Source organism: Hoplias malabaricus, chromosome 14, assembly GCF_029633855.1.
Source record: "Hoplias malabaricus isolate fHopMal1 chromosome 14, fHopMal1.hap1, whole genome shotgun sequence".
Lineage (NCBI taxonomy): Eukaryota > Metazoa > Chordata > Actinopteri > Characiformes > Erythrinidae > Hoplias > Hoplias malabaricus.
In genome coordinates, this window is record NC_089813.1 from 16,459,672 (window position 1) to 16,471,973 (window position 12,302).

The 12,302-nt window shown below is 37.8% G+C and overlaps 1 protein-coding gene across 2 annotated transcripts in view; it reads left to right on the forward strand.

Annotated features, from left to right (window-relative positions):
• The window catches only part of LOC136665808 (helicase ARIP4-like), a 67,650-nt gene that overhangs the window by 44,000 nt on the left and 11,348 nt on the right, over positions 1–12,302 (forward strand). For both annotated transcript variants that reach the window (XM_066643577.1, XM_066643578.1), the window contains 7 exons: positions 3,641–3,860; positions 4,259–4,395; positions 5,030–5,143; positions 7,589–7,809; positions 8,049–8,231; positions 8,481–8,614; positions 11,695–11,891. In XM_066643577.1, coding sequence (XP_066499674.1) covers positions 3,641–3,860; positions 4,259–4,395; positions 5,030–5,143; positions 7,589–7,809; positions 8,049–8,231; positions 8,481–8,614; positions 11,695–11,891 — 1,206 coding nt within the window. The remainder of the gene's footprint in view (positions 1–3,640; positions 3,861–4,258; positions 4,396–5,029; positions 5,144–7,588; positions 7,810–8,048; positions 8,232–8,480; positions 8,615–11,694; positions 11,892–12,302) is intronic.

The window sequence follows — 12,302 nt, forward strand, 5'->3', positions numbered from 1 at the left end:
AGGATGCAACGCAAGAACAACTACCATCCATCTCACTGTTCTCCCAGAGAAAAGGAATTCTAATCGCAATAAAATGGAAAGATTAGAATCCACCGCGCTGAAAGTGAGGCGACGGTAGTCGCTGAGGTAAGTAAACACTGGTTGTGTGCGGTGGGCGGGAACAGGCTGTGAGACCTCTATGAGGACAGACGACCATTTGAATGCAGTCTACTTAAACAGCTGTATATGCAGTCAATGCCTACCTAGACAGCTCACTAGGTTTTGGGACAGACCCATAGGTTTAGAATCATTGCGATGCTGCACTGACCTGTGGTAGGGTGAATGGTGCCTCTGTCTTTGCTACTCTGGACTTCTGCACTGCAGAAATTGCACTATGGACATGGCAGGAAATCACCTCTATCCACCTCCTCCCCGCTGATTTTAGGACAGTGCTGTAAAAGTTGATTACATACAAGCTAAATACTCTGCAACTCTAGGGGGAGCCTAAAAGCAAAAATCCAAAATGTTGCTTTAAAGTAACACTATAAAATTTTTTACATTAATTTTATAGCTTCAAAATTTTTGTTGGTTGAGTTGTTGCTAATCCTGGCTCAGCATTGCAGAAACTGCACTATGTAACTTTTAAAGGAGGGTAGGAAACCACCACCACTCCCTACCCATTGATTTCAGTACAGTGCTGTAAAAATGTATTATACTGGGGGGAGCCCCAGGAGCAAAAAACAAACAAACAAAGTATTACCTAATGTTCTGTTTAGTAGTGTTGTTTTCCACATATTGCTGCTGTTTATTGTAACATATGCTCCTCTGGAAAAGCGTTAGATTGCATGTTCAAACATTGCTGTAAGTATGTGATGGCAGTCAGCCATGAAAACATTAATGAGGTCAGCTACCAATGATGAGTTGTGCATGAGAAAGCCATTTTAACTCCTGTAGGTCAAACACTTCAGAGGTTGCCGTCTCAGTTAGGATGCAGCCCAAACCTTCTAGCCAACACTTGGCATTGAGCATGATAAACTTCAACAGCTTATACAAGCTCTCTGTGCACAATGTAGTGTTTGTGTCCACAAAGGGTGCTCTTCAGTAACTAAAAAAGCATAATAATACGGTCGTCTGCTTCAACTTGAATGAGAAGTATTACAAAAATGACCTTGCATTTACGTATATGTAATTTGCTTTTGATTATATAACTACATTCTAATTATATAATCTACCAAAACCAAATGATGGAGACACTTTAAGGATCTTCACAGTATTTCATGTCCCATCACAGTATATATCATGCGTCTCTCTCTCTCTCTCTCATATAACACATAAAAACACACAGAGATATCACTCATAGCACATATATACACTGAGAACTGGAAAGTCATGTCAGAATGACTAGGGCAGTCATTAGCAGATTGCTTCAGAGGGGTGGTTTATGTAATTTGTTTTCAGACTTGTGGATCATCAACCCCCGTGCATTATATAAATAATTCATCTTCCCACTCTGAGTGTGTGTGTGTGCGCTTGTGAGTGGTGAACCTGATGTTCAGATAAGACAGCTTTTAATATGTTGAGAACAGAGCGGAGAAGGGTGAAAAGAAGAGAGAAAGGGAGAGAGCAAACAGAGGGGTTTGAGTGGAATGAAGCAGGATGGTTGGCTAGTGGTCAAGTTTTGAAACAAGTGTTTGTGGCTGTTAGTGGTGCGGATTTCACTTTGGCCTGGCGTATGTGTGTGCGCACATTTGGCCACACGACTATGTACTGGTCAGTTTCATAAGCATGGGATATTTATGAGTGCTTGCATAACATGCTGATTGAGTTCAGTGTGTCTCAGTTGTGGCGTGGTGGCGGCCAGGTCTGTCTTGAAGACTGTGCACTGATGCTCTGCTACTCTTCCAGTATAAACCTTTTATCCACTTTGTTGGTGGGGATTTTTTTTAGTCTTTGATATAATTTGAAAACCTCCAATTGTAGTTAATGTTGTCAAAAAACTATTTCTGCATCAATTTCCAATAAAAGTAGGGAAAACATCTTCTATAAAGTTTGTTCTTAATTTGGAAATTTGATTCTAATGATGAAATACTCTTTTACTCTGCTCCAGCACTGACTTTTATATCTCCTGGAAATGAAATACACATGATGCTGACACAAAAACAATAAAATATACAATACAATATAGCCTCCGTCAGTATTTGAAATATTGTACTATTTATAGGTTTTAGTTTTTTATAAGAACATTTTATATTTCTTAACACGTTAGCCATTTGATTTATTAAAAAACGTGCATTTGAAATACATTTGTAGTATTACTTAACTAAAATGTTTTGTGAACACAGCCTTATTTTGCACTGCACACTCTTCTTTAACCAATTTCTCGCTTGAGCTGTGTCCCAGATTTGTGTATGTATCACCAAGGTCCTGAAATAACCTGGTTTCATTCTACTTTCATGGACTGGATGCCAGTGAAAGTGCTCCTCACTCATTCTAGCTTTGTTTCTTCCAGCATTTTTAACCACAAATTTATTAGTAGACAATTTTATGTGAATCTCCTGCTGCTGGCTTGTGCTGCATTCCATTTGAATTTGGATGTCCAAATTTCCAAGTTCCAAGTAGGAATATCAAGTTGAACGCCTGCACAAGTCGGACTTACTCCTTGGAAAGTCGGGGAATTCTGAGTCACCAATTCTGAGTTCAGAATCCAAAATGGCTGCCGGCATATCAACAGTGTGTAAAATCAGTAGTATAGTAGTTTATTACATCTTCTATTTATTTGTGTCTTCTATTTATTTGTATCAAACTCTTACACACTGATATATGTGATTGTGTTTCCATGGTGTTTGGCTATGTAAAATATCACAAAATCATGCTACTATCAATAGGGCTTTCGCAATTACTGCAGTACATTAATACAGCAATATAACAGTCGCCACTCAGATGTATTCAATTTTTCCTTTTTTTTTTTTTTGCATGGTCTTTCTAGTTTTACACTTTTAGTGTGTGTGTGTGTAATGAATGTAAAATACATTTGTTTAAGAAAAAGTAAAATGGTTAAAAGTGTACTTTTTTCCAACTGTTTGCATCTGAACTGCTTCAGTTGTGGGCATTTCAGCTTTCAGCCAATTCAGATGAGGCAATATGCAAAAACTGTGCCAGAAAGATCGATTGCAGTTAAAGAAACAATATATTCAACACTTACCTCAGATATGCAAGTCTTCATTGCAAATGCGTAACTTTTATAAGGTTTTAGCTTAAACTAAACTAAACTTTAGAATAATGCCAAGTATAAATGAAAGGTAGTGGAGAATTAAATTTTGATGTTAGAATAATTTTTTTTCTTCCTTTAAACAACATTACTTTTTCCCCACTTAGTAATTGCTCCTGAGAAATTTTACCGTTTAACACTATAATTACATTCATGCCCCTGCTTTAATGTGTTTTTTAACACTGAAAAAATTGCAATGTATGCTTGTAGACAAAAACCTTTTCTTCTGCATGAGAGTTTTCATATGGCAAAGTTGTATTTGTAAATTCTTAATGAAACTTCTAGCATGATTTTGAAGGGATTGTAAACCAATGGAGAAGAAACCCACTGTGGAAACTTTAAACATTTCCCTCTCTTTCATGTTTTTCTCTCTCTCTCTCTCTCTCTCTGCAGATCAGGGACAGAGCGCTGCCTTCAGTTCTGAAAATGAGGCTCAGGGTGGTGACTCTTCAGCATGGCCCTGTGCTCTCCCCTCTACCGCTCCTTCAGGCGAGACCCCCAGCAGGCCCCCTGCTCATCCTTTGTCTCGCCCAGATTCACGGAGCCCTGCCCTCGCCCTCAGCGCCACAAAGAAGAGGAGTTCCAAACCTGCTTACGTGAGGAGGAATATCCGGTACGTCTACGTACACTTTCAAAGACAACTGCACCCAAGGCCAGCGTCTTTAATAATGAGTTAAAGCTAATCAGCAATGTTAACTGCTTCTAGTCATTTTTTTGAACCATCCAACAACTGATCATGCAATCAAATCCTCACAGAAAACTTTCAAAAGCGTAGGAGCTGTTACTGCAGCAAAGGAGAACAAACAATTTATAACTTATATGCAACTAGTGCATACACATGTACAAATGTTGTTTGTGTGTTTTTTTAAAAACGTTATAGATTTATGAGTCAAGCCCTCAATGTTTCTGAATATTTGTCAAATTGGTTAGAACAATTTTTAATTTCTTTTCCTCCCTCTCTCTCTCTCTCTCTCTCTCTCTCTCTCTCTCTCTCTCTCTCTCTCTCACTAGGAAACTGTTGAAAGAGCACCAGTTGGATGCAGTGACTAAAGCAGCTCAACTAGAGGAGACTGAAAGGCGCAAACGTCTGGAACATCAGAGGAAAGACTTCACAGTAGACCCTCAGCCCGAGTACACTCACACTGCAGGTAACATACACACACATACATACACACACACACACGATTTTTTTCACAGTGTCAGTATGTGAATGCTGAAATTACTATCAAATGACAGCCCGATTTAGTTTAATTTTTATTATGTGACGTGTATTATAGTATATTGTGTAGATTGCATTAAGCAATACACAGATGATTTGACAAGTTAAAATGATTTTTTAAATTATCCAAGTGAAAATAATGCATGGGTAGAGAATTTATTTCTTATTTAGTTTAATTTGTATGAATTTACTGCAGTCCAACCACAAAACATCAAAGAGGAAAAACACTCCTTGCTATTCCTCTAAATTTTGAATGATCTTTTGTTCCTCATGGATCTGTTCCCATCACAGAGATAATAAAGCAATTTCCATGACAATAATAATGTATTAATATAATGCCTATTTACTAATTATTTTATAGCCCTTTCAATTACTAATTAAATACAGTTGAATACTTGTCACATGTGCTTTAATTAGCAAAATTCACAAGACCTTGTTTAATATTATTTGCAGGAATTTACTTTGTTACACTAATATCAGCCACCCCTCCACTGACTGAAGACATGGGATATTGGTGCCTGTTATGATATAACAGTAATGAGTCATGTTTATTGTTTCTCTAGCTAATCTGTGTGTGACTGCAGCTCAGTGTGAGTCCAAACACAATGTGGTGTGTGTGGAAACGAATACCAGCAGTGCCACAGACAGCACTAACACAACAGCTACCCCTAAAAGAGGTCAGACATACACACATGCGCGCACACACATTCTCACTCTGTGAAACACCATCAGGTTATATTGTACTGGATTAGTTGTTTTAGCATTCAGTTTTACAATATGAAAATAGAAATATTACTATCATGCTAATGTTACATTTTATCATAAGAAAAATTTATTGGAACTTTATTTCTCAGAGCCTACCATATCCAGAAAAAAATACATTGACAGGAGAAGGATTGACTAGCTTTTAACGTCAGTTAATGAAAATAGCCATTTTGACCCATTCTTCTCATGAAATTTGGGAAATGGCAATATATAAACCAAATAAAGCAATGTGAAGATCCCACCCCCATTGTTTGTCATTCACTGAGGACATCAATGATACTGTTATCTCAAACTGAACCACCATTTCTCATACAGCATGAAAATGTTCTCATTTATTTTCAAATTAAATAATGTTACTGAATCATAGTTCTCCTTGCCTTTATGAGAACCTTACATTTTTTCCTCTCTGTGCAGTTACTCAGTTATTTATTTTTTTCATCCTTACAGCTACTCAAGTATCAACATTTTTGTAACGCATACCCCTAATGATGATTATATACGTTCCTTATATGAGCATGCAGTTAGAAGGATTAAGATTAGTGACATTAATGGTTGAGTCAGCTGACTTATATAAACGACTACTTTAAGACACACACACGCGCACGCAGTGGGAGATTAAAGTTGGATAGAGTGAAGAGTTGTCACTGTACGAACTGTTCCTCAAACACACACACACACATATATATATATATATATATATGCAAGACTAAATTTCAAACATTCTCTCTCTTGCCCTCTCTCTTACACACATACACAAACAAACACACACCCTGAGAGGAACATTTGGCAAAGTTAGGTTTCATTTCGTATTACATTTGCATGTGTGTGTGTGCAAAACTGGGTCTGTGGAGCAGAGGTGTGTCTGCCACTGGTTGTGTGCCAGCTTTCAGCACTGACATCTCTGCCTAGGTTACATAAGCCTCTCCTCACTGTTAAATCCAGCTTGTGTAAGCACCATTCACCCACTTATATAACACACACACATTTATCTCTCTCCACTTCCCCTTCTCCATCTTAACAAAAACATACTTGTGTAACTTCTTATTGCTTTTGGAAGATAATGATACCTGGAAGTAAAATTATTGGGCATTATATAACCGTATTTCTTATTTGGCACATTTTTAGACAACTAATTCGTGATTTATTGTTAACTGACAAGGCTTGAATCAAGGACACGGTTCTTCAAAATATTGTTTATAAAAGAGGAACGTCCAGATCCAACAGGCTGAGCTATTTTTGCAGCCTTTGCACAGTACTTTGTGTGCACATACTTATGAGCACACAAATCAGTTAATGGGCCAATATATTAAAAAGTGTTCCTAGAATGGATGGCAAGATGTACTATTAAAAGTTGGGGTCTGGCATAAGTATTCGCACAGGACAAATAAATAAAACCTGGTGTAAACAATGGAAAATGCAATGCTAAGCTGAGTATTACATACTTTATAATTCCAAGGTTATATTAGTCAATCATTATTACCTAGAATATGATCACACTGGCATATTCTAATAGAACATGTCGTTTATTATTAATTAAACATTTTTTAATTTAACCAAGGACGTAGGTGTGAGTTTAATATTGGTACCCAAAATACTAGCAAGCTATAAGCTGATTCCTATGTAGATAAGGCAGTAAAATACTGCATTTATAATGATGTGGAACAGCATTTGATTAATGTTAGACAGTGAGGCTGGGTCCCAAACAACATACTATGGAACTTTACTACACTACAGAAAGCATTGCTAAGGGTGCTATAATTTTTTACATACTATTCAGTGCAGCACTTTGCAGTTTGGGACACGGCCAGAGACTAACGTTAACTTGCTGCACGTTTAGAGCGCCTTCTCACAACCTGAACACAGCTCATATTAACGTTCACTAACTCTCCTGTCCTCCTCTGTTAGCCTAGCAGTTATATACAAGCCGCTTTCATAACTATAATTAACCGTCATTGTTATCTGTTGTGCTCTCGTTACTGACCTCAAGCCCAGAGCTGGTAAAAACTAACGTTATAATCCAGACTCTGACGGTGAAACGGAGGCCAGTGAAGCTGATGATTGGAGCAGCTTTAGATTTGAACAGGTGCCTTAATAAAGGCTGGAAGAAGACCCACCTTGCTGGCGCACTTTCAAAATAAAAGTTTGCGGACAAAAAGCATACTTCTTTTCTCCGTGGTATAATTTTAGGGGAGACATATGTAGCTATTTCCAATTATTTTATATTGCACAAATTGAGAACCCCAACTGCATATTACACTAGGTCAAAAAGTCATGGTAATCAGGCCAACATTAATTTCCATTGAAAAAAATTTCCTTCTGCTGTAATATGCAAGTATGTGTGTTTGTGTGTCTCACAGACCAAAGCTCAGGTGAAAATACCACATCGTACATCATCAGTGATTCAACAAATGAGGATGCAGAGTCCGTGGCAACTGGGGAGAGTAGTGGAGCGCATGTGAATGATGCTGTTAACCAACCAGACGCTCAGGGGCGTGTCCTCATCAATGTCAATCATCCAGCAGACGAAAGTGACCTTTACCTCTCCCCTCAGCTCGCCCGTGCTGTCAAACCACACCAGGTGATCATTTGATCTGTCAGTCAACCTAACTGACAGACTGACAAACCGTAAACCTGATACATCAAGTCAGGTTCATAGGAAATCCTTGTGGTGCATATGTTAAGGAAGAGAATGCATTATTTTAAAATAATAAAAAGAAACACACAAACATATATATGTATATATATATCAATCTCTTTCTCTCTCTCTCTCTCTCTCTCTCTCTCTCTCTCTCCTCCCCTGTCCTCTCTCCCTCTCAGATTGGAGGAATAAGGTTTCTGTATGATAATCTGGTGGAGTCTTTAAAGCGTTTTGAGAGCAGCTCTGGGTTTGGCTGTATCCTGGCTCACAGCATGGGCCTGGGTAAAACTCTACAGGTCATCTCCTTCATCGACATCCTCCTGCGCCACACCGGAGCTCACACCGTGCTCGCCATCGTCCCTGTGAGTGTGTGTTTGTGTTTGTGTGTGTGTGCCAGCGTGTCTATCTGATCCCGTGTATATATGTAGCATTTTACATAATCGCATATACATATACATGGCCTGACCTCTATCCATCTCTCGTCCTCTTCCTCTCTCACATTCTTTCTTTCTGCTTCTTTCTATCTGTCTTTCTGTCATTCTTCTTTTTTGCTGCTTTTCTTTCCCTTTATCCCTCTCTCCCTTATTCTTGCTTCCCATTGGTCACTACAGGTGAACACACTGCAGAACTGGCTGGCGGAATTTAATATGTGGGTCCCACCCCCTGAAGCCCTGCCTCTTGACATTGACCCAAACTACATCACGCCCCGCACCTTTAAAGTGCACATCCTCAATGATGAGCACAAGTGAGTTAAAACAAATATTAATAAACATCAGCATACGCACACACGAACAGTCATCCATTTGTATCTCTGGATATTTTATTAACTCTTCTTTCACATTGTTCTTTCGTGGTCAGGACACACACAGAACCATCACAGAGTGTTTGATTCTTCATAGTGCTGCGGTGACAAATACATTGTCATACGTGTTAGTGTGTGTTGCTCTGGTATGAGTGGATGAGTAACAGCAGTGTTGTCAGAGATTTTAAACACTGTGTCCCCTCACTGTCCACTCCATTACACACCTAAATCAATAGTACACCAAGTAGATGTACACAACATTGTGCAACACACTAACACTGCACCACTATGTTAGTTTTACTCCAGTGTTGAGTATTATCCAAACCCAGGTAAAACCTGCTCTAGGATGGCCCTATGGGACTTCTGACCATTGAAGGACAGGGTCAAAGTGGAGTAATAAAGTATGTAGAGCAACAGAGGGACCACAGTGCATCTAATATATATATATATATATATATATATATATATATATACTTGAGTGTAGAAACAAGCATGTAATGTGGCAGATTTGTGGCATATATAATGTGGCACGTATGTGTATATATAAACCTGCAGGTTTCAGTTCTTTGAATTTGAGGTAATTTTATTTTATTTTATAGTCCTTTACTTTTCTGGTAGATGGTGAGCGGAAGTAAACTTCACTATGGGCTTAATATATGCTAAGCAAATCAAGTGATGGGAACTCAAAAGCATATGTTCAATCATGAGCATATGTGATTGACAGTAGCATCCCTCAGTGTAAACACACAAGTGCATAAACCCATCATGCAGCAAAGATCACATTAACACCTTGTGCTTACTTAATCTCAGACAAAGAGCCAAATTAAAATTCACCATCATGGGTTTCATATAAAAAAAGACTAAGCACGTATACCTAATCGTGTTAATTGTGTTAAATTTAGCTGTGATGTGAAGTTGAGTATTTCTGGCTGAATCCATCTGTCCTCTATTAGCATCATTAAACATTTAAACGGCAGCCCTATTGTTAATTTATTCATCTTAAGAAGTATTTTTCAGTAACTATTAATTGAAAAAAAGTCATTTGGAACTGGTATGAAATTATTTGTATAATTTATTTAATAATTAGAGTGAGGACATAAACCCATTTTTATTAATTTGTCGTCAGCCAATGAGGTGAAGGCTTACCACAGGCTTAATGTACACAGTCTAATTAAAGGAATAGTTTGGCAGTATATGAATTAACCTCTGGTGACTCAGGCTTGTAGTGAACTATATCGACAGTATCCGAATCCCTTAGTATTTTGAAAATTAAATATATTTAATGTTTGTATAATGTCTTTATATAGTGTCTGTGTGATGTTCATGAGGGTGAAGTGGAAGCACATCTGTCCATACTTAATAAATGCAGTTTAAGTGTTAAAAACACGTTTTGTGTATGTAATTACAGAAAGGATTTGGGGATTATCAAGGTCTACTGCTTTGCAATGTCTTTAATTTCAACTTAAACTAAAGAAGCCAGATATGGAAGCCAAAAATGTTTTGACTGTCCAAGTACCATTAGGAAAATTCAGTAAATTCGAGTTTTTTGCCAAATCATTCCTTTATCACGTCGCGCACACAGGTTTTAATAAGAAGTTGGGCACATTTAGACCAAAGCACCCACTACTCATTGTTGCTATTTGTCTACAACTGCTTACATAATGGCCAGCTGACACCAAAGCGAGGCTGAACTGTTACGATAAGTTCGAAAACTCATCTCAACAAAGTAACACCCAAAATGGAGCTGCTTTGATTACCCACTGCTTCGTATCGCTCCTTCTGAGGATAATAATTGCTCTCCAGAGACTGTAGCTTAGAACTTGATGAATTTCTATGCTCTAACATACTCCCAGTGGATTCTCAGCTAACATATGGACATCGCTCAAAGAGAAACGATGACTAACTTTGCCCGTGGAAAAAAAATGGAAAAGTTGGGCGCAGTTTTCAAACAGAACAGAGATGGCTTGCTGTAGCCAAAAAAAAAAAAGATAAAAAAAAGTCTATAGTGCAGAGCATAAGGGCCCACTCTGGGTTGATTAATGTTTGATGATTCACTTTTCACAGTTTGATATCTCTGAGTGAGCTATCCTGCCCACTCACATCTGCTCTGTGGCCCACTTCTCTCTCTCTCTCTCTCTCTCTCTCTCTCTCTCTCTCAAAAGCAATACTTCTTTTCCGCTACACTCTACCATGCCCCCTTCTCATCACAAAAGAGTAGCAAGCAAGGTTTTGCACTTCAGCTAGTGACCTCTACTGTGTGTTCACAAGAACACACACATTCATTCACCCACTTTGCACAAGGGCACTGTAAGAAACTGTGATACACCGAATGGAGTTCCCCAAGTTTCACAAAGGTCTGGTTGTTGTTAATAAAATATTCTGTTTAGGTTAAAGATAAATGTAAGGGGGCTACATCGCCTCAATAAAGAGCTATTGCTCAAAGTTAGCTTTAAATTACTATTTTGTCTAAACTTTTGGCTGAATTTAAGATTAAGATAGTTTCCTAATAGGTCAGTGAAGCATCAAAATAATTTTGAAGCTGTAATTTTAAAACAAAAATATGAATGTGTTCCTTTAATTCTTTCAGTCAGTGTTTCCTGTCATGGTTCTGTTTTTTATGGAGGAATTATCCTGAATTATCCTGTTGGATCTGAGCATAATACTGATGCATAGCATAATGATCATAAAATATTATCATGTCTTTAAGTCCAAAAGTATCAATTCCACTGCTTTAAGGTGCAGCCATTGCTGGTACAATTGTAAAATTGCCACAGAAATGCTTTGTCACAAGAATGGGGCACTCTAGAGTAGCTGAACATTATGGCCAAAATTTATATCGCAATATATTTCTTAATTTTGGAACTGTTGCTGTAGCAAGGTGATATTAACTTTTATTAATACCCTTAATTTTTAAGTTAGTAATCAATCAGTTGGTTTTAACAAAATGTTTGTGTCACAATCTGCAACAGAAGGAAATCTGTATCTGCTAATGTATTTTTGTGTGTGTTTATGTGTGTGTATAGGACCACATCTACTCGCGCTAAGGTGGTCAAAGACTGGTACAGAGATGGCGGTGTGCTGCTAATGGGCTATGAAATGTACCGCCTGCTCTCTCTCAAGAAAAGCTTTGTCGCAGGGCGAAAGAAGAAAAATAAGAAGCTGAGCAGCCCAGCAATCATAGACTTGGATGAAGAGGACCGCCAACAAGAGCTGCTGAAAGGTCAGTGCTGTTCTCACTGGGTACAGTATCTAAAGAAAGCCTGGAATTTTACATTTTTGTAAATATAACACCAATATTTTGAAAGATTTGCTGGTTTTAGTTTGGTAATGTTTAAAAAAAATGAACCCTATTTTTCTCTCCTATTTAGCTTCAATTCTAAAATATATTATTCATTCAGGTCCACACTTCCCATATATAGAAACTAAGCAATAATAAACAGTGTGTTTTGAATATTTTAGTGGTTGTGATGCTGTTACATCTTGTCAATTCAGTTAGCCTATGCGCTAGTTCATTCTGATGATATAATTGGTCAAAATCAATAAATGTTATTGTGATCCTGGTTGTTAGAAAGCAAATGATGCTAAATATATAAGCGTTTTTTAATGTATATATAACCTAGGTTTCAGTAAA